The sequence below is a fragment of the Microcebus murinus genome, chromosome X (genome assembly GCF_040939455.1).
Source record: "Microcebus murinus isolate Inina chromosome X, M.murinus_Inina_mat1.0, whole genome shotgun sequence".
Taxonomy (NCBI): Eukaryota; Metazoa; Chordata; class Mammalia; order Primates; family Cheirogaleidae; genus Microcebus; species Microcebus murinus.
In genome coordinates this window covers 60,667,345-60,691,199 of record NC_134136.1, presented here as the reverse complement: position 1 = coordinate 60,691,199, position 23,855 = coordinate 60,667,345, and the positions used below count along the sequence as shown (strand labels likewise).

The 23,855-nt window shown below is 37.7% G+C and overlaps 1 protein-coding gene across 1 annotated transcript in view; it reads right to left on the bottom strand.

Annotated features, from left to right (window-relative positions):
* The window catches only part of PABIR3 (PABIR family member 3), a 37,734-nt gene extending 14,565 nt beyond the window's left edge, over positions 1–23,169 (bottom strand). The window contains 4 exon segments of the mRNA XM_075999295.1: positions 3,628–3,684; positions 14,106–14,184; positions 19,567–19,756; positions 23,023–23,169. Of these exon segments, the coding sequence (XP_075855410.1) occupies positions 3,628–3,684; positions 14,106–14,184; positions 19,567–19,756; positions 23,023–23,071 (375 nt within the window). The 5' untranslated portion in view covers positions 23,072–23,169.
* Positions 23,170–23,855: the final 686 nt, after the last annotated feature.

The window sequence follows — 23,855 nt, the reverse complement described above, 5'->3', positions numbered from 1 at the left end:
AAACACCACATGCATGTGAAGACGGCCATGAACAAACTAAGGGGAGAGGCCTGGAACACATCCTTCCCTCACAGCCCTCAGAAGGACCAATGCTGCTGACACCTTGATCTCAGACTTCTAGTCCCCAGAGCTCTGAGACAATATATTTCTGTTGTTTAAGCCACCCTGTTTGTGATACTTTGTTACAGCAGCCGGAGAAAACTGTACAGACTATTCTGTAGGGCACTTATTTTTGTTTAGAGCTTTGGGGAGATCGGGAACTATAGACTGAATGCTTTCAAATCTCTTGAAATACAAGCTCAATTGTTATTAGGAAAGGAAAATTACACAAAAAGAATACTTCCTGAATATTTAGGAAGAATTACTATGCATTTAGAAAATTAACTTCCACCTTGATGTTCTCAAGCTCTGTAATACCTACAAAATAGCTAACAACCACAGTTGAGAAGAAATTTTCCATTAACTGCTTAATAGGAAAGGTACAAAATGAGCCACATACTGACTTAAATGTTGACCCAGAACTTAACATTGACTTAGGGCTGTGGTGCTTCTTTAAAAATAAAAGCAAATTTCATCAAATTAGTGTACAAGAAATACAGAGAATAAAAGAACATATTAACACCACATGGAAGCAAAATCAGAATGTGGGGACAAATGGCCCGGTTTCTTCAATAAATAAATGGAATGGAACAAAAACGGCAAGAGAAGGCTGTTTTAAATGAAAGAGCTCTAAGAGATATATCAACCAAATATCATGTCTGTATCATGTTTGAATCAGTTAAAAAGGCATTTTTGAGAATTTGGAAAAATTTAACATGACTTAAATGACATTAAGCATTGTGATTATGTTTAGAAAAAAGTCCTTCTCATGCCCATAAACTCAGGTGAAAAGATATGTCAGGGATTTACTTTAAAGCACCCTCCCTTCACTTCCCACTAGAAAAAGATAGATGAAAAATGATGTACACAATGTGGATAATTGTTAAAGGTGGATATTTGGTACATGAAGGTCCTATTTTGTATATGTTTTAAATTTTTCTTTTAAAAAGATTTTTAGGCCGGGCTTGGTGGCTCACGCCTGTAATCCTAGCTCTCTGGGAGGCCGAGGCGGGCGGATTGCTCGAGGTCAGGAGTTCGAAACCAGCCTGAACAAGAGCGAGACCCCGTCTCTACTATAAATAGAAAGAAACTAATTGGCCAACTAATATATATAGAAAAAATTAGCCAGGCATGGTGGCACATGCCTGTAGTCCCAGCTACTTGGGAGGCTGAGACAGAAGGATCGCTTGAGCCCAGGAGTTTGAGGTTGCTGTGAGCTAGGCTGACGCCACGGCACTCACTCTAGCCTGGGCAACAAAGCGAGACTCTGTCTCAAAAAAAAAAAAAAAAAAAGATTTTTAATGGAGTGTGCCAAGCACTATGCATATATTACAGTCATCCCTTGGTATATATGGGGAATTGGTTCTAGGCCCGCCTACGTATACTGAAATCTGTACATACTGAAGCCCCAAAGTCAAGGACATAAAAAGTTGACCCTTGGGATAGGAGGGTTTCACATTCTAGGATACTATATTTTTGATTCACATTATCCACATATAAATGGACCAGTGCAGTTCAATCCATGTTGTTCAAGGGTCAACTGTAATTCCCTTCATCCTTACAATAATCCTATGAGATAGCCACTATTATTTCTCCAATTTTAATGAAATTAATGCCCTTATTAATACTGTTAAAGTGAAAGCAAAATGTAATGGGGAGAGAATCAGACATTTCTGTTTTGCACTTAAAAGGTTAAGTTCAATAGCAAAAAAAGAAGTCATGGTTTAAGAATGCATAGAAAGTAATATGCAACTTAAGATATATATTCAGACCATTAAACTGCTGAAAATAAGTCTTAATTTTCCATTCAATCAGTACTCAGATTGAAAGTTCATGTTATTTCTATTTTCCCATTACATTCATTTCCTACTTGTGGGTTTTTGTTTTGTTTTGTTTTTTGAGACAAGGGTCTTGCTCTGTTACCCAGGCTAGAGTACAGTGATGCCATCATAGTTCACTGCAACTTCAAACTCCTGGGCTCAAGCGATCCTCTTGCCTCAGCCTCTCAAGTAGCTGGGACTACCAATGCGCACCACCACACCTGGCTATTTTTTATTTTTATTTTTATTTTTTGTAGAGAAGAGGTCTCCAAGCAAGAGTTGGAGGACTAACAACTAAGATTACGGGACACTATTATAGGCTTTGTGCTGGTCTCAGACTCCTGGCCTCAAGTGACCCTCCCACCTCCATTTCCCAAAGTGCTAGGATTACAGGCCTGAGCTACCACGCCTGGCCTGTGTTTCATCTTAAATGTTTAAAATATATGTTCTATCACTATGGAAATAAGCCACTTTCCAACTTATATTACTAACCATTAAATTAGTCTTTATTTTAAGCTTCATGATCAAATAGCAATGTGTAACCAATTTTCAAATATTTGGTTTAATTTAGGGGAAACAATGAAACAAATTGCACAGATAAACCAGTGGTCACTTTAACTACTGGTTTGAAGTTCTTTCATTCTTTAAGAATTTCTAAAGTAGCTACATATTCACAAAGTTAAGCAGTAAAAGAAAGTTTTATCTACTAAAAAGTAAAAGAATGTTTTGAACATGCTTTTGTGCTAGTTGATAAGCTGACCTTAGAGAAGGCTGGTGTGGGGATGAAAAGGAGAGAGGGAAAGGAAGCAAGAGGTGGAAGACTCATAACTAGGGTTACAAAACACTATTATGGGATTTGCGCCACTAAAACAGGGAAAGGGGAACTGGAAAAGAATCCAGTAATTTGGAGCTAAATCTAGGCTCTGACATTCACTAACTCTGGACATTGGGTAAATTGCTAAATTTCTCCCCTCTTTAGTTTCTGACCGTCTCAAATTGTTGCGAGATTAAATGAGACCACAGATGTAAATGACCTATTACAGTGCTAAGTGAATAAGTGCTACCTAACAGTTAAGCCTCCCTTGAAAAAAATGTTTGCTTGTAGCTGCATCAAAAAAATCCTACCACCTGTGGTACTGTGGTAATTTGATCTTTTGAGTTCTGCGGCTAATCCTTGGATAATTAAAAGGTTTAATTCTGTATTGGGCTTGTGCTATTAAGCATGTTGCATACGCACGCACACACACATGCGCACATGCACAAATCATAAACCAGTGACGGAGGTACAATGTGTTCCTGAACTCAGATAACTAAGGAGCGAACACAAAACAATAGCAAAAAAGGTCATTTTATCTGTCAAAAAAATTCTTCATCTGAGGGTAAAAAAAAATCATAACTATGGTTATTATGAACCTGAAAATTAATTTTTACATATAGCATTCTTCTTTGAGATCCCTGGAAGAAAGAAGATAGATTCAAGGTATAATAGTATGCAGTATTTCTAGAAACAATCAATTTATTAAAATAGTTAATAACCCAAATAGAAAAAGAGAGGGCTCCTTAGTTATTGTTTTTAAGAAACCATCCCTGGAATTAAATTTTCAATTATATGTGACCTTGCTTATAATTACTGAAATATAGGTATTTTTTTAAAAAATAAAATTTACTTTTTTTAATGAACATCTGTCAGCTTTGAAATTCTTCTTACCTGTTTGATTTGATGAAGGCGGCTGATGGAAGTACGAATGGGAGAAGGTGGCAATAACTGAAATTTAAAATATACAAATCAAGCTTGCTTTAATTCTGATTATTTTTAAACATTAAGTCAATGTTGAATTGTCTAAAATATTTACTGAGTGTCTAATGCATACTAGCAACAGTATCAGTTAAGTTCAAAGCTAAAAAAAATCCAGTTGAATCTTGACTAAAAATTATACTAATCAAGCCTATACATTTCAAAACAGAACAAAATAACTGTTAACATAAGAAATATGGGACAGAACATCAATAGAAAATTTTATCTCTACCTTTCCTCTCCTATGGCACTAGATCTTAAAATCACCTCATTTTCCTTGCCAGTTTTAACCCAACATTAAAGCTTAGCAAGAGGCATTACCCAGAGCAAAAAGCTGAAACAGTCATTAAATCAGCAGCTAACTTGCCAAGCATACAAAAGAAATACAAACTTAACAACACCATCAAGTATCTTGGAATCTAGCTGGGGAAACCAGACTTTCATAATATGGAATGACTTTAAGGCATTCACTTTCAAGTATTCTAGTACATTTTACTCTCCGTTGCTAAGATACTTGTCTAGGTCCATTCTCTTTTTCAGAACACTTTCTCTTTTTCAATTTTTTCTCAAAGCTTATGGAGATCCACACAAGAGAGGAATGAAAAAGAATGGAGGGATTTAAAGCTAAGTGTGAAAATAAGGCTTGAAAATTATGTTCAGAATTCATTTATCCACTTTGTCTATATGCTGGTTATTTCTCAAAATGCCAGATAATGAATTTAGTGTATCTTACTTTCACATTATATCTTAAGAGCACACTAAGTTGTATGTTCAAAAATATTGAATGAGCACCTACTGTGTGCTAACGCACTGAACTAGGCCCTAGGGATCCAAAGATAAATAAGACATTTTCCTGTCCTTGAGGAAGTCAAAGCCAGTTAGGGGAAACTAGGCTTCAGTTAAGTGCCAAATAGTTATGATTTGTGGGAACTGATAGAGAACTCGGCCTGGGGTCTTGGAGAAGGCTTCATTGGCAGAGGTAGCAATTAATTAGATGGAAGAGAGGAAGGAGGGCATTTCAAGGAGTGGTAAGAAATACTCAGGCAGAGACATATGTTTAGGAAACAGAGGTTCAGGGTGGTTGAAACTTGGTACCTGACAGGGAGTGGCAGGAAACAAATTTGGGGAAATGTGGCTGAGATCTGATTACAGGTTTTGGACTTTAGCCTTTGAGCACAATAGGAAACCAGAAGCATAGGATCCTCTGAGTTCTTAAACCCCAAAGGTCTTTTAAACAAGAAGATCCTATCTGCTTTAGAAAGGTAACCCCAGCAGCATTATGAAGAACACACTGAGGGTGGAAGGAAGAGGGACTAGAAGGAAAGTCACCGGCCAGATTGAAAAGGGTGAGGGTCTGAATGAAAAAGCGAAGGGTGAAGAGGAGGAGGCCGATTGCAGAAATGCTCAGAAAGAGGGAAAAGAGTTAGATTGCCTTAGGTTCCTAGGGGGATGGTGGCCAGAAAAGGAAGAAGAGTGCGTTCATGAGTGGGGAGATTACGTGTGCTCAAAAAGTGTGTATTGGATAAATAAATGTTTTTATGAAGCAGATAGTCTGAATTTTTGTTGGGTTTTAAAATGTATCATATTGGGCCAGGCGAGGTGGCTCACACCTGTAATCCTAGCACTCTGGGAGGCCAAGGAGGGCGGATTGCTCAAGGTCAGGAGTTTGAAACCAGCATGAGCAAGAGCAAGAGCGAGACCCGTCTCTACTAAAAATAGAAATAAATTGGCCAACTAAAAATATATAGAAAAAAAATTAGCTGGGCATGTTGGCGCATGCCTGTAGTCCCAGCTACTCGGGAGGCTGAGGCAGGAGGATTGCTTGAGCCCAGGAGTCTGAGGTTGCTATGAGCAAGGCTGACACCATGGCACTGTAGTCCGGGCAACAGAGTGAGACTCTATCTCAAAAAAATATATAAATAAATAAAATGTATCATGACTTTTAAAGGAACATATTACCTCACTAACTATATTTTGTGTAAAGTATTAAAATCAGTTTGTCAGCCGGGCACAGTGGCTCACACCTGTAATCCTAGCACTCTGGGAGGCCGAGGCGGGAGGATCACTCAAGATCAAGAGTTCGAAACCAGCCTGAGCGAGACCCCGTCTCTACTAAAAATACAAAGAAATTAATTGATCAACTAAAAATATATATACAAAAAATTAGCCGGGCATGGTGGCGCATGCCTGTAGTCCCAGCTACTTCGGAGGCTGAGGCAGTAAGATCGCTTGAGCCCAGGAGTTTGAGGTTGCTGTGAGCTAGGCTGATGCCATGGCACTCACTCTAGCCTGAGCAACAAAGTGAGACTCTGTCTCAAAAACAAATAAATAAATAAATAAAATCAGTTTGTTTTGTCCAATCATTTGCTAGAAAGTAGAAGAAACAGCCAAGTTTATAAAAATAACAATAGAAAATATCTACGGAGGTAACTGAAAATTCACGACATATATATTTGACAATTAACAACAACTATTTCACCATAATAATTCCCCATTATAAAAATATGGCTAACTCTTTAAGCATTTCAATATTTTTTGAGTCCCTATTATCTTGAAGGGTCTATTTTTCTGCTCAGAGAGGAAGGAGAGTTTTAAAAAACAAAATCAACTAATAAGCCATAGTTATTGCCCTCAGAGACCTTACAGTCCACTGAGGAAACCAGTCATGGAAGCAAATATTACATGAGACAAGGAAATGAGTGTTAAATGGAGGCAAAGTGGGGTAGGAATGAAAAGCAAAGATTAAGTAGATGTGCATAGGTGGTGGGAGACAGATAAGAATTGGGCCTTGTAGGATGAGGAGTTTGACAACATAAGCAACAGAAAAGTGAAAGGGCTTGGCATGTTTTAGGAAAGGTTATTGGCCCTGTGTGAGTGGAATTCCAGAAGTCCATGGAGAGAGAAAGAGGGCTCTGAGACCAAAGGGTGAAGACGCTGGGAAGCTTTAAATGCCACACTCAAAAAGACTGAACTGTGGGAAAACTATCTACTCTGGTATATATAGGAGAAGAGCAGGTTATATCTAATAGCACCATCTGTTTAACTTTGGAATGGACACAGTCAGATATTCGTCAGTCCTGAGCTAGTTCAGTTGCTATCCAGAGGGTGGGTATAAAGAAGGAGGTGTCTGACAGCTGTGAACTATTCACTGGTCAGTAACTCAGAATGGCCCACAGTTATCATGTTCCAGGGCTAATATTGCAAGGAAATTTCTAATTCAAATCAATAATGCCACCATCTGACCCTTCTAGAAAGTCAGAAAATGTTTCTGGATAAATCTTACATACAAAGGGATTCCTTGGATACATGATTTATTGCTATAGAAAACAGTGTTATGACAATGTACCAGAGCTTCCCTTTCAAGTATCCACTCATATAAAAATGTGATAATGGGGAAAATACATGTAATATGCTTAGCACAGCACCTGGTTTCAAACTCCTGACCTCGAGCAATCCGCCCACCTCAGCCTCCCAGAGTGCTAGGATTACATGCGTGAGCCACCGTGCCCAGCATCACCTGGTACATAGTATGTGCGCAATAAATGATTATTGATTATTATTACTACCACCATTATCACCACCATCATTGAACACTCTAGATTCATCATTTAATTATCTATAAATAATAACTTGGATTATATGCAGTAGATTTATAAAACTAGGCTAGAGTCAAGTTACAGCTAATGTCTCCTGCTACCCAGCATTCTTCCATCTTTTTCCTATTTGATCTTTTATTTCTTTTTACTTTTAATAGACTTTATTTTTTTAGAACAGTTTTAGATTCACAGCGGAATTGTAGAAGGTACAGAGAGTTCCCATGCACCTGCTGCCCCCACGTACACACAGCCTTCTCCACTATCAACATCCTCCACCAGAGTGATACATTTGTTGTAGTCGATGAACCTACACTGAAATATCATTATCACTCAAAATCTGTTTGCCCTAAGGTTCATTCACTCCTGTACATTCTATGGCTTTGGACAAATGTATGACATGTATCCACAGAGTAGTTTCACCATCCTAAAATTCCTCTGTGCTCTGACTGTTCATCCTGATCTTTTTTTTTAAACATAAATTGACTCACTTTTTTTCTCATTATAAAGCAATACATGTTTGGTATAAAACATAATTAATGGGGAAAAAACCAGCATCACTCACTATCCAGAGATAACCATGGTAAATATTTCAATGTTTATTTTTCTAGACCTGGATCTTATCACACATACCATTTTATAGTTTGAGTTTTTAGAAAATTATATGTGTGTGTGTGTGTATAACTTAATACATTCTGAGATCCTTCCATGTTAAAATTAATCTGCAACACCATTTTAAAGGCTGAATATTATACTATATGGATGTATCATAATAATAAGCAGCACTTATTATGATCCAAATATGTTTTATCTCACTCAATTCTCACTTGATGATGTAAGCATTATCATTGTTCCCATTTTAAAGATTAGAAAACTGAGGGCCAGGGAGATTAAGCAATTTGCCCAAGGGATCATACAGTCATTGCTAGAACTGGAATTCAAAGAGAGGTACTGAAGGCTCTTTCATGTAACCTATTCCTTATTGTAGGACAGTCAGAATGTTGCCACATTTTTTGCTAGCTCTTATAAGTAATGCTGTGATAATATCCTTTAAACTTTCCCTTTCCCTTCTTAAATTTTTTTTCTTTTTTACTAACCACTATATGATCATGGCAGCACATACCCTTAATTAATTCTTTAAGATACATTCATAAAGTTAGAATTTCTGGGTTGCAAGGTTGTTGATACACAATGCCAAATTGCCCTCCAGAAAGCTTACACAAATTTACTTCCCAGCAGGGTATTATAATATCAGTTTCCTTGTACCCTTCCAATATTACATATTGCTAATTTAGGAAAAAGTTTATATGCCCATTCTTAAGGCATACTATAAAAAAACGAAGTAGGCAAAAAATATTGTGGTTTACACACAGTTTTGGATATTCTTCCCTAATGTTCCCCTTTAGTTAGCACTAAATTTAGTAGCACATCATTGAAAAGTTATGCAGTGGCATGAACCAAATGTGAAAAATTTAGGTTTCCCTGAAAACAAAATCTCCTATCTATATCTATCTATCTATATATATGGATACATACATTTGAATAAACAGCATTTTAATAAGTTTAATTCATGCTACTGATGTTCATATCTTCATCATTCAAATGCCCCCAAAATTCACAATATATAATGTGAAAAACTGGTTTATAAGGTTTATAATCCAATTGAAAAGACATGCCAACCTAGAGAACTTAAATATATACATATACTATATATTAATAGAAATTATGATTTTAGTTGTATTAAAATTTCACGTTATTTTAAAAAAGAGAGAATTGCATGTTGTGGCAAACTATTCTAAACTAATTATGAAAGACTTCCTGGAAGACATTATTTTTAATTGCTACCTAAGGGATGGGAAGGAATCAGTTTGGGTTTAGGCAAAGGCTTAGAATTTCCTAATGGAAAACTTTACCCAAGAAATTATTAGTACCTGCTGATTTTCTTCAGGAAAAAAAAAAAAAAAAAAAAAGAAATTATTAGAAGATTGCCTGACTGAAATTGATGACATCAGCAGGGATATAGTGTGAGATGTCTGGGGTAGGTAGGATTTGAACTTGAACTACAGAATCATAAGCCACAGGAAGGTTTTTTAATTGGATAAAATATGGGTCAAGTATTGTATTGGCTGATTCTTTGAGTAACAATGTGGGAAATTAATTGGACAAAACAAGGCTTCTGGAAGAGAATTCTCCCCAAATTAAGTACTACAGGTGGTTTCTGCAAGGGAATTACCTTAGATAATTTTTCTACATGAAACAAAGTATTAAAATAGAAATAATGAGTTTCCTGAGATGTCAATAAACCTCACTGGTGTCTTTTGTGTAAATTTCCCACTGAGCCTTTCTCTCTCACACTCTAGGAAAAAAAAAGTCCTTGGGGGTAAGAAAGAGAACCAGCACAAAGGAATGATGTCATGGTGTGTGCAGGGGGGAAGGGCGAAATGGGGGAGTGCTGGGTGAAGCTGATTCCCAAGACTTATCTCCAGTGAAGGAACTAAGGTGAAGCTTAGTTCCATTTAAAAGAGAGACCACAGAAAGCTAATAATATAAAGACATTAAGGCTGGGCATGGTGGCTCACATCTGTAATCCTAGCACTCTGGGAGGCCTAGGCTGGTGGATCGCTCAAGGTCAGGAGTTCAAAATCAGCCTGAGCAAGAGTGAGACCCTGTCTCTACTAAAAAAAAAATAGAAAGAAATTAATTAGCCAACTAAAAATATATAGAAAAAAATTAGCTAGGCATGGTGGTGCATGCCTGTAGTCCCAGCTACTCGGGAGGCTGAGGCAGAAGGATTGCTTAAGCCCAGGAGTTTGAGGTTGCTGTGAGGTAGGCTGATGCCAGGGCACTCTAGCCCGGGCAACAGAGTGAGACTCTGTCTCAAAAAAAAAAAACGAAGTGATGCTTTGACACAATAAAAACATATTTATAGTGGTGTTACAGCAAGCTAAACCAATAAGCCGTGAAATTCCCATCATTCAATAAGTTAAAATTGTTAGGTTCGCCTGTGTGGTGGATGGTCCCTGGTCCCCCCAGTTCCTGGTGTCAAGAATGAGTACTGGTACTGAATCGAGCTGATAACAGAGTGATCATAAACACAGAGAAATTTTATGCAAACAGTTTATCACATAAAAGAAAGAAGGAAGCTACTCAAAGTGAAAATATGTTCCAGAGAGAATGGAACGGGTCGACCTCCACTAGTGGAGAAAGACCTCAAAGTCTGAGCACATGCTGCCTTTCATAAGCTCGATAGTTTGTCCTGCTTTTTCCCTGGCAAGATTGGTTGCTGTTTCCTGCCTTTGGGGGTGATTGACAGGTTGTAGTTATATAACAGATCAGAAGGCAGGTTACATAACAGGGTAGGTTATGTAACAGTTTCCCTTTTTGTGCATACACCTTACCCAGAATCCTTCTTGAAGCTCCACCCATGTTATGCTAATTAGATGGTAATGAGCTCTAGGTCAGTTAAAGGTTACTACTGCTAGGAACTTTTTACTATGTATGTTCCCACCAGGGAACAGTTCCTAGCTACAATTTGTTCCAGCACTCCACCCTTAGCTGCTTCCTTGCCACCTGTTTACCCTCCATCAGACCTAACAAAATGACTTCAATTCTGGCAACCCCAATCTGTTATATAAGACGGCTCATTTTAAATACGCATTATATTAAACCGAACCTTATGCAAATTAAGAGCCTAGAATTCCTAAGGAATATTAGGCATTAAAAAAATGCCAGGTACATGGCTGCTGCCTACATGTACTATTACTAATAAAAACATCTAATATTTATTGAGCATTTAGTATGTGCCAGAGCTGTGCTGAGTGCTTTACAATGATTAATGTAATCGCAACAAACCTATAATGCATATACTATTACATTCTCATTTCACAGATCAGGAAATTAAGGCATAGAAAGGGCAACTTGCCCCCAAATAAGTGAGCTTGGATGTGCAGTGCCATAGGTCTTCAGCTCTCAGTCATTCTTCAACCCAGTTCAGTCTAGCTTCATCTCATCCATCCTTCTCTCAACTGAAATTGCTTACAAATATAAGAAATTCATGAATAACTTGTTTCAGTAACTCAAAGGATACTTTTCAATCTATCTGTTTAACTGCTTGACAGCATATGACTTGTCACTTTCCCTTGGTTATTCATAGTACTACTCTCTTCTGAGACACTTCCCACCTCTCTGACCATTCTGTCTTAGTCTTTGGACTCTTCTGACTGATGTTTAAGTGCTGGTGATCCTTAAAGCTTTGTCCTACAGCCTCTTCTCTACTCCTTCTATACTCTCTCCATGGGACACACCATTCACTCCCACGGCTTTAAATAATGATCTACTGATGATTCCTAAATAGGTATTTTTAGCCCAGATCTCATTCCTGAGCTTCAAACTAGTATATCCAACATCTCCACTTGAAGATCCCAGAGAACCTCAAATGTAACATGTCCAAAGCTAAACTCATCTTCCTTTCTAAATCTACTCTTCTTCTTCCAATGGTCCCTTCTTATTCTGTGGCACCACCATGCCATCAGTTTCCCAAGCCAGAGACCTAGGAGTCATTTTTGCCTCCAGTGTTTCCCACTCTTCATTGTATCTATCATCATTGATTTCACCTTTGAAATTTCTCATGAATCTATCACTTTCCTCCATTCCTTCTCACTATCATCACAGTAGTCCAAGCTACCATCTGCTCTTAGCCAGGGTTATTGCAGTAGCTTCCTATCTGATTTTCTTGCATCTGCTTTTGCCCTGTTCCAATCCACCTTCCACTCTGTAGCCAGAGCGATCTTTTAAAAACGCAAATCTGATCATGTCAGTAATTGACTTAGAACTCTTCAATGGCTTCTATTAACCTTTGGATAAAGTACAAAATCTTTAGCATAACTTCAAGGCCCTACACGATCTTGCAATAGTCTGCTTCTACAACCACATCTCTTACTTTGTCTTTACTTCCACTCTAGCTATAATGCACTTCTTTCAAACCTCCTTTCTGTACACACTCTACACACCATACTACCTTTCACTTCCATGCCTTCATGCATGCTGCTTTCTACTGGGAATATTGTTTGCCCTTGCCACCAATATCCTAAACTGGGTAACTCCTACACATCAGTAAGATCTCAATTAAGATGTTATCTCCCCCCTAAAGTACCCAAACTAGGTTAGATCTCCCTGGCAACTAGATCAGGGCCTAAGACATAGTAAATCCTAAAAATATTTGTTGACTTAGCTGAGTAGAAAAGAAGACTGGATAGGTATGGAAGGCTTTGATAGGCAAGCAGATGCTCAATAAATATTGTTGAATGAATGAGTAAATGAGTGGAAAGAAGAAAGACTTGTTTAATGAATGATTCTAATTTTTCCTATCATAACATTGATGCATTTTTAAAAATCATTGAGTATCATTCTAGGAAGAGTAAAATGTCCAGTTTTAAGATTAGGAGGCAATATTTTAAAATTGGTTCCAAGCTATAATATTTCACTAAAATATGTTCTATAAATTTTATAATATTTTAAAATATTATATTACAAGAGAAGTCCATGAAGAATTATATGCCAACAAATTAGAAAATCTCAGTGAAATGGACAAATTCCTAGAAACATACAAATTACCAAACTGATTCAAGAAGAAATAGAAAATCTTGACAGACAAGAGAGAATCTATAATCAAAAACCTCCCAACAAAGAAATGTCCAGGACAAGGTGGCTTCATTGGTGAACTCTATCAAACATTTAAACAAGAATCAACATAATCCTACTCAAACTATTCCAAAAATAGAAGAGGAGGGAGCACTTCCTAATACATTCTATGAGGCCAGCATTACCCTGATACCAAAGCCAGCAAAGATACCACAAGAAAACTATAGATTAAGGTCTATAGATGCAAAAAGATTTATCTCAGGAATACAAGGGTGGTTCAACGTAAGAAAATCAATGTAATACATCATATTAATACAACAAAGGAGAAAAACACATGATCATCCCAAGAGATGCAGAAAAAGCACTGAAACAATTCAATGCCCTTTCATGATAAAAAAAATACTTAGCAAGTAGTAGTAGAAGAGAACTTCGTAAACATGATAAGGGAACAAGACAAGGTTGTACACTTTTTGAGACTATAATGTTGTGGTTGAACAACATTGTGAATACACTAAATGCCACTAAATTACACCTTAAAATAGTTAATTGAATGCTATGTGAATTTCACAATAGAAAATCATATAATCATTTATTCACTTTGGCTTACTGCTCTGCAAATATATTCCCTATGTTTACAGGATAATTAGTAGGAAAGAATTATCATTTAGAAATTGTATTATAAAACCATGAAAAGCAAATTTTATTTACAATTCAAGATAAATGTGAGATAAAAATCTAACTAAAAGCCTGAAAAGCACTTTTAGGAGAGTCCGCAAATTTTCCTCTCAAAATTAGAATGTTCTTTTAAAAATTGGAAGCCAGATGGTCTTATACATAAAATCTCAATGTTAACTCCATATGGGATTTCAAAATTAATTCTGTTGCAGCTGCAGCAAAGCAATCATAACTGTAGTCAATGTGTTTATTTTTCCTTCAGTAATGTTTAGAGTAGTGTTTCTCAAAGTGGGAACTTGTTAGAAATGCAAATTTTCAAGCTTTACCCCAGATCTACTGAATCAGAAACTCTGAGAGTGAGACCCAGTCAGCCATCTGTGTTTTAATAAGCCCTCCATGTGCGCGCCGAAGTTTGAGAACCACCTGGTTAAGACCAATAAGCACAAGTCTTAGACAGAGAGGCTGCTATAAGCATTTTCTTACCAGACACTGTTGACTTATAAATGTTGTACTGTTTCTTCTAATTCTTAATGTGTCAGTTTGGAACACCTGTGAGTTGTCACTAAGAAGAAAAAGAAAACACTTATTATATGAAATCCATTACAAAATTTAAAGAAATAAGATTTCAAATACTTAACGCCACTAATGTAAATAGTTTTTCGGTGAAGACAGCTGTACAGATGTAGAAATTCCAACACACACATACAGAGCCCTAATCAGCTGAGCATAAACTTCCACGTAAGGCAAGGAATTCATAAGCATGCCACTTTACCTCTAATCATGCTACTGAGAGTAAGTATAATCTACTGTGACCTTGGAAATACATCATGTTCAGTGTAAACCTGTAACTGGTTTAAATTTATGGTTGAAGCTACAATATATAAGCACTAATTCCCTCTCAACTTCCAAACTTTCACATGAATAAGAGGGATAACTAACATCAGGGGTCGATAGAACTGAGATTTTTCACAGATGTTTTGTTTGGCTTACACGGTGTGAAAAATGTTTTTGAATTCGTTGTGCACACTGAGATTTCACATAAAAATCCAGATTCCAGACTTCTGGCCTCTATTGAAAATTTGCAACATTTTGCAACACTAGGCCACATTCCCACATAGCAATGAGGGAATGAAGCTGTGTTGCTACCGCCCGCTGAAGACGATATCTGTGTCCTTTGACAGTTGCCCACCCAGGTGGCCTCAGTCCTTTTGAGCTTGTAACCCTGAAGAAGTCTCCTTTTCCTTTTTTGCTGATCTTTTTTTCGTGACCAGGTCTTGCTATGTTGCCAAGGATGGATGTGCAGTTGCTATTCACGGGCGCAATCATAGCATGCTGCAACCTTGAACTCCTGGCTCAAGTAATCCTCCCGCCTCAGTCTCCTGAGTAGCTGGGACTACAAGCATACACCAACATACCTGGTATCTTTTCCTTTTTATGTTTCCTTTTTATTATAACTTCTCGTTTTGAAATAGTTTAAGGCAAGAAATTGCAAAAAGAATATAGATGGTTCCTATGTACTCTTCATCCAGGTTCCTCCTATGATAAGAAATCATCTTTAACACTTTCTTTTTTTTGCTGCCTATATATGCAGTCAGGTGCCAGCCTTTTAGGTTTCACTTCTATACTCCCTCTTGTATCTGCCTTATTCTTTTTAGGCTCCTTGCCCAAAACCAACTCAAAACCTTTTTTCCTTTTCCATGGACACTGCAATAGTCTAATCGTACTTCTCGCCTCCCTTCTTTCCCTTTCACAAGCTCTCTAACAGACTACCAAGGGGCACCTTCCTAAAGAACAGCTTGCTCTCCTGCTCACAATTCTCAGTGACCCTCTTCATTGCCTGCCAAATTCAGTTACATTCTTTACTATGACATTCAAAACTCTCTACAATTTGGCTCCAGACTTATGGACTTCATGGACATGTAAAATTTCAAAAAAAAAAAAATCTAGGAACAAATATACCATTGCTATCTTTTTCTTATGCCAAGTAAAGTCATTTTTTAAAAATCCCACCATTGAAAAACATCATTTCATTTGTAAAAGGATATTTTGCTATTAAAAACAAAAGGTACAGGACTAAAAATTTCAGGGTACAGTACAGTCCTGCCCAGCAAGGACAATTAACAACTATGTAGCAATCTATTTAAGTATGCTGTACTTAACTTTTTTAAAAAAGCAGGGGTTGGTGAAAACTTTACCTGGGATCAGCACTCACCAGGAGATGAACATTAGGAAGCCAGTGGTTCAGGTAAAGTTGACCATTCAGCTCTCTGGAATACACCTATGCTTTTCTGCCTCCCAGCCTGTTCTATATACTTGGCAATGCTGTCCCAGCCATCAGGCCCCTTACCTTCCAGTGTGTATACTATCAATCCACTAAGGCCCATCTCAAATGCCACCTTCTCCATGAACCTTTTCCTTAACCCTTACCAATCCCGCTGTAATTTCTCTCTCTTTTCTTTGAATTCCCCTAGCACTTTCTTTACCTCTCTAAGCACTTTTAAGATAACATTTAAGTCCTTTGAATATTTATCTTCCCTATTCAATTAAAAACTTAGTGAGCCTTGAGATACATCTTTGCAGCATGCTAATTTGCATGTAATAGGCAGTAACTCAATATTTTATCAATGAGAGGATATATAGATGACCTAATTTTTACTTCCTTTCCTAGTCCTTTTCCCTGTGAGAACAGGAGTATGTTCTGGCAGTGACTTACCAGGAAATTGGAGGGACACTAATAGGTTACATATTTCCACTATCTTTTGTGTATTCTTCTGTAACTTTTTGTCTATTTTAATAAGACTGTAACTGAAAGAAATTGAGGTAGCATATACCTTAACTGATATCACTCATTCAACATGAATTTATAAAACCCTAGGTGATATCTAGAACTGTCACTTCTAACTTGGAAAAAGTGAAGGTCATATAACCGGATGGATGTTCAATGCCCCACATAAAATGATCAGTAAGCAGCTCTGTCTACACTACAATAGATTTGCGTCAGTTATATTCCCAAAGATATATTTTTTCATGGCCACAATTATTCAGGTTTGTAAGAATTCAACAACCAGATGGAGTGGAAACTTTTTATGCAAAGGGGCCAGATAGTGTATACTTTAGGCTTGATCTTCTGTTGCAGCTACTCAGTACTGCCATTGTAGTGAGAAAGTAGTCATGGATGATAAGTAAACAAATGGGCATGGTTATAGTCCAGTAAAATTTTATTTACAAAACCAAGTGACAAAAAAAAAAAAGTGGCAGGCTGGACTTGGCCCTCAGGCCATAGTTTGCCTTTCAAATAGAATTGAGGCAATAATAGTTAAAATGCAGGGTCAGGCTAGAGGATTTTAAAGGTGGGAGGCACTGGCAGGAATCCAAGAACCTAATCTCTAATTCTTTTAATAAGGGTCAGAGAAAGAGAAGAAAAAAACTACTACCTTTAAATATAGTTATTAACACCAGTAATAAAGTCAGACAACTATAGGGATAAAGGGGATAAAGAACCAAGAAGTTCAAAATGTTTTGACATTGGTACTTTTATTTATACAAGATCTATACAAAACAGTTCAGGAACTTCTTTAAAACAATAATATTGTATTCAAGAGTTAACATTTAAGGAATAAGTTTAAGGAATTTAATTCTGCAAATGCTGGTGCAAGAGGGGGATCTTTATATACAAGAAACATCAAGTAAAATTAGAAAATTACTTGAAAGAGGTGCAACAATATTTAGCAAGCTGTCAATAGAATGCTTTGCTGCAAGGTATAGTTTAGAAAGAGGCAGGACAAGAAGTATTTTAGGCCCAAGGAAGTAAAAGCGAGAAAAATGAGCTATGTATATATGCGCAGGTGAAAATGAATTCGACTAAGGCTCAGTGTAATTCTACTCTAAATTTGTCTTGCTTGAGAATAACTTCTCTAACTACATCCTAAACTCGCTATGACAGCACAAAATATGCCCTTGGATCATTTGGGCAAGTTCCCTGACCTCAGGCATGTCAAATATCACTCCTATGTTACTTCTTTTTGATGGACTAGAGTCCCCAGACTTGGTCCACTTTATAGTTTCTATATCTTTAACTCCTACTAGATAAATATGTTAGTAACACCTTTCTGTACAAATTTTACTTCATGTATCAGGATCTTAAGCTGTGGAATTCAACACTATAACTATGTTCTAATATGATTAAGAACAAAACAAAACAAAAACAAAACCTCAAATCTTTTGCAGAATAAAGCAAGGTATGAAGGGATAACTGAGATCTCTTTGCTTCTAGGACTTGGGGGATTAAGGAAGGGGGCCTGGTCCATCCCCTTGTATTTTCAACCTGTTTCTTCTTTTTATAATGCCTTCCAATAAAACCAACATTCTCCTCACCTCTCTCTTCTACCAAAAGAGTAGGTCCCATAACAGTTCCTTTATTCTCACAAGAGGATTACAGCAAAATCCCGAGTTTATAAAATGTTCTTTTTCTCAGCACAGCATGCAGGGTCCCCCACCTTTATCTTTCTACCTGCCTAGTTTGAAAAGGTAATGTATTTTTTTTTTTTTGGTTAATTTGCTTTTCACTTTGTGACAATATATTCTCTCCTATCTCAAATGATCCAAAGGCTGCATTTGTTTAAGAATTTAGCAGCTTAGATATTGATTAGGGGTGGACAGAATATTAGTTTAGGATAATCAAGAGACACAGGGTCCTAGTGCTGGCTCTGCCACTAATCATGTCATTTTGAAGATTTATGGGCCTCAGTTTCCTCATATGTTAAACAAGGAAGGTAGATCTGGTCTCTGGCTTCCTTTCTAACATTCTATGATGTGAATTACATGATGCCACAAAAGGTGAGGAGCAAAGTTAACATATATAGTGAATGAATTTTTCAGACATTTTTACAATATCTAGAAAACCTTATGATATAGATCTAAGATCTCCTATTAAAATTCTAACTTAAGATATAATAAGGCCTTGGATACCCGAATTACCCTGATTTAATTCACATTGTATGCCTGTATCAACACATCACATGTACCCTATAAAGATATGCAACTATTATGTACTCATAACTTAAAATACATTTAAAAAAGAAATAATAAGATTTAGTAATGCCAGACTTTCAGATAGGTGCAGGAAATACAGTTAGTATTTTAGTGCAATGTTTCTAAATCCTTTTTCTGTTATTGGTTCTCTATGGAGCCTTTTTTAGACATTTTCCTCCTAATTGCTGCCCCTTCACAAAATTTTAACACCACAGATATAATGTATATCTGTTTATGTGTACCGTATGTATATCTGTGCTTTATACATAAAAAGAGTTAAACATTTTTCACACCTCCCCCAAGAACCAATTTTCTCCTCCCTCCACCTTGGGGAAAATATCACCCACTGAGAATGTATAATTTAGGAGATCAAGCTTCAGTGGTACCTAAACTTTCTGCTTAAATAAAAACTAGGTGTAAAACCAGCTCAAACTTATTTGCTTGACAACCACGTATGTCTTGAGTGTGCTGGAGGTAAAGGTCAGAGGTGACAAAAGAGTTGAGAGAATAGACAAAAATTAAAGTCACGGCAGAAGATCTGGAGGCAAGAGGGGGAGGATGCTCAGTTTCTTCAAAGGAATGGGTAAGAGATGGAGTAAAGTTAGAAAAAGGTTGTGCTCCACACCAACTGGTTGCTGCTTTCAGGTCCTGGTGGACTGTCAGGAGAGGACGTTCAGGCGTTCAAGTTCAGATGTGTGTCAACCTCAGGGTGGGTGTTTGCTCTCCCTCAGGTCAGCCCGTCCCACTCCCGCCCAGGCTGAGGGTGGGATCTCTGGACATCAGGAACAAGGGAGATTCCTGCAGAACCTCGACAAATAAAAGGATGGGAGTGCTATCGGAAGTCACTTTCTCCCACACCTCCGCACCCCCACGCCCACCTTCATGCCTCCTCCATTATATCAACCTTGCTCACCTAAGTCCATTGATCAAAGGGGCGCTGTTGGATCGTCTCAGGATGTTGCAGTCTGTGGTGGTGGAACTTGGAAGCAGCTCCAAACCTAGTTCCATTTTCTCCTGTGCCATGTCCGTGTCGAGGAAGAAGCTACTGCTTAGTTCGAAGTTCTCAAGGCTTTTTGACTCCCGTTCACATAAGGACAAGTCAACTTGGTGGGCAGATGATGTAAGGAGAGAGTTAAAGGGGAAAAAGAGAAGAGAAGAGAAGAGAAGGCATTTAGAAAAGTGGAGGTGCTCACCTTTGCACCCCAAGCAGTCCTAACACCAGTAAACACAAAGTTTGGCAGGATGGGTCCCGAACCTACTATTCCCCATCCTCGAGCCCCTCTAAACACTGAGAAGGTTCCCCACCTCCAACCCTATAATGCAAACAGGGAATTCATCCACCGTCGCGAATCCTGCTCCTTCATCTCTCTCAGCCATGGCAACCGCGAGTAAACTTTTCCAGCCAAAACAAAAACTACAAAAACCGCCTTTGAGGATTAGTTGGGTCCCGCCCCTGTTCGCATGCGCCCTGCGTCCGTCCGGCTTGACGCAAGCTTTTACGCAAGCCATTAGCGTAATTTCAGGCGCCTTTGTCAGCCCTGTCAGCGGCGCATGAGCAGTCAAGGAGGTGCCTTTTCCCCTTTACCATGCCCTCCCTTCTGTGTTCCTGGTGCAGACTCCCTGTGGTTGTTTCTCTACTCCTTTGTTAACCCTGGCATGGTTTCCTTAACTGTTATTTAGGGGGAGAAAAAGTTGGGAGGAGTGAGGTGTATGGGAGTGCCATCCTTTCTGCCCTGTGTCGAATATTCAGTTTTCTCAGTTTTGGCTGGCCCATCATCACCTTATGACAGGCCAAGAAGCTTGTTACCTCCCATGACAAATTTTTCCACACTGTAACAGCAGACACAGTACACCTTCGTAATTTTTAAAAAGCTAAAGTCTGAGAAGAAGAAGAAGAAGAAAAAAACACTCCTAAGTGCTCAGAGGCCACTTACTCCCAAAGAGTCTTGGTAAGGCGCTAACCTAATTGAACCAAATTTCCTAGACCAGTCATTTTCAATGTGGTTTCATTTCTTACCGTAATCGTCCAGTGTGTATTTTTACATTGTATAAAATCTGGCTCCTCACAGCTATTCATCTAAGAAACACACTGCTCTGCTAAGTTTCAAAGATTTGAGTTAAAGCAGTGAGGCTTATTTTCTTAAATATTTCAGAATTTAGCATTCATCTAAATCAGTGTTTTCATTTCAGGTAGTATTAGAGGGTATACACATTCTAACAGTTCTGTCATGGCTCATAACATTTTAAGAACTGCTCTTTTAATTAGCTGGGCGTGGTGGCACGCTCCTGCAGGAGGCTGAGGTAGGAGGATCGCTTGAGTCCAGGAGTTTGAGGTTGCAGTGAGCTATGATGACACCACTGCACTCTAGCCCGGGTCAAAAGAGCAAAACCCTGTCTCAAAAAACAAAAAGAAAACCAACCAAACAAAAAACCCAAAAAACAAGATCACAAAAAACACCCCAAAACTGCTCTTTTAAAATTTTTCACCACCAGTTAATAAGCCACATTGAGTACTGAAATCTTAACTCCACATCAATAATTTTGTAAAACCACATTTTAGGAACCATATAGAGAACTGGCAGAGAAGACAAATAAACCTATTGAAATGAGAGCTATTGATTAAAATAGTCATAACATTGATATAGCACTTTACAGTTTACAAAATGTTTTCACATACTTATCTTAATTGGTTCAATCATCAACCCTGCTCAGCTTATCAGTGAACTTAAAATAATGGGATTGTCTTGAGATAGTTCATGGCAAGTTATGACATGTAAGATCACAATCACTTATTCATTAATTATGGGAATAGAATAAGGAAAACTTGATTATGTTAGGCAGAATTAGATTACCTAAATCCCAGACATCAGGATGATTTGGAGTCTCCATTCCTGATGTAAAACACGTTAATAATAGCTACCATTCATTGGGCACTTATTATGTGCCTGGTACTGACCTAATCATTTTAAATATGTGATCACATTTAATGCTAACAATAATTCTGTGAGGTAGGCAACATCACAATGCCCATATTTCAAAGAAGGAAACCAAAGCCCAGAGGGGTTAGTCAAATTACAACTACAAAGTGGCAAAGCCAAGATTCCTCTGCCTTTCTGGTTTTGTTTTGTTTTGTTTTTGTTTTTGTTTTTTTGAGACAGGGTCTCATTTTGTTGCTGAGGCTAGAGTGCAGTGGCATCATCATAGCTCACTGCAACCTCCAACTCCTGGGCTCAAGCATCCTCCTGCCTCAGCCTCCTGGGTAGCTGGGACTATATTCCCATGCTGTCATGCCCAGAGGGCTAATTTTCTTTTCTTTTCTTCCTTTTTTTTTATTTTATAGAGACAGAGTCTGGCTATGTTGCTCAGGCTGATCTCAAACTCCTGGCCTCAAGCCCAGGCCTCCCAAAGTGCCAGGATTATAGCCATGAGCCATCTCCCCCAGCCTCCTCTACCTTTCTATTTAAGTAAAAAGATGGAATTATCTCTGAATATTTTTCTGGACACTTTCTGTACTCATAAGCACTCAATTAATACTCAATTAATACCTATTAAGTCATTTTATGAATAAATGTAGGTTTAAATAACCTGTCTTTAAATAACCTATCTTGTAAATTAGTTAAATCATTTCTTATTTTACAGCTGATAAAATTCTAAAAAGATTAATGGCCCATAGTTAGGTAGCCACAGAATCCAGGCTAGTACCAAGAATTACTGAATGCCACTGTTAAAATATCCAGGGTACCTGGAAAGTTTACAAAAGATGATGGTTAATGCTGAGTAAAATCAGGGTGAACAGAAAAGGCAGTTGTTAAAGACAGAACAGAAAGTCAAAATCAAACCATCTGAAATAGCAGAAAAATACGGAGTACACCAGTCAACAAGTGGATCTTACTTCTACCATGAATTTTACCTTTCAGAGTTTAATATTCTTGGCAGGTAATAAGGTTTAATGAATACATTTGGAATGAATAGACAAAATCTCATCCTTCCTAAGCATCACAGATATTTTTTAAAAATCAAAATACAATAACACTAAGAAAATAGGTATCACAAAATGACAAGGAAAACGTAATTAAGGAACTATGTTTATAAGAAAAGGGGCAGTAATATGAAATGACTAAATGTATGAGATGGTAATAAGTTTAAGCTATTACCAAAGAGGAGGAACTCTCAACTAGAGAACAGCTACATGTCAGGAACCCAAAACCTGTAAAGATATAGACAGGATTCATAGTACATACACAGGTTGGAATATCAAAAGGAACAAGGACTACAAAAACAGAATTCTGCACGCTACAATGGCAAATATAACACTAACAGAAATTATTTTTACTTTTCCCCATTTCTACCTACACATTATTATACCCACCTAGCTGTGTTTCGCGATCAGCTCTTTCGGTTCCACCGCAATATGCCATGATCTTGAGGAACTGGTTTGTTTAAATCCACACCTTGACTCTTATGCTACTCCTCGCCTCATACGTCCCAGTCTGCTACCATCTGTCCCAGGCCTCTTATCTATAAAAGATATCCCACAAATATGTCATAATCAGCTCTTTATTTTACCAGTTGCCATGGCAACCTTTAAGCTACATTTTAACTTTCATTTAGCACAAGAGCAAGTCAAATACAACTTGAACTCAAGCCCCAAAACCAAAAACACCTAAACACCTCCCAAAAGACTTACGTGAAAGGTAAAAAGAAACTAGATAGACAAGAACTATGTGAATAGATTCCCCTGGAAATGGCTGCCAAGGTAGCGCCTTTCTCACATATCCTTGAGCTTCTCCTAAATTGTTAATCTCCTGAAAGTTAGGGATTTTAATAAATTGTTTGACTCCTCAGAATTAGGGCCAGCGCATGTGGTTAACAAATGATTATTTAGTAGCTATTCTGAACAAAAGAGTGTATTATAATTTTTTGAGCAGGGAGGAGAAGGGTGGGTGTTGGAAGTTGCAGAGACCTTGAGATCTCATAAATGAGAAATGTATCTCATTTATGAGATACATAAATGGCTCAAAAACAGAGGTTGTTGTTTCCAATCTAGCTGGCAGAAAAATACAGGCAGTTTAAAGGAGACTATCCAAAAGTATTTTAAAACCCCTCATATCACAAGCAGAAAGCATAAACACTGAGGAATAAAAATGACAGTTGGGCTTGGCAAGTTTAATATGGGACAATTGAATTGAAGAGGCAGGCAAA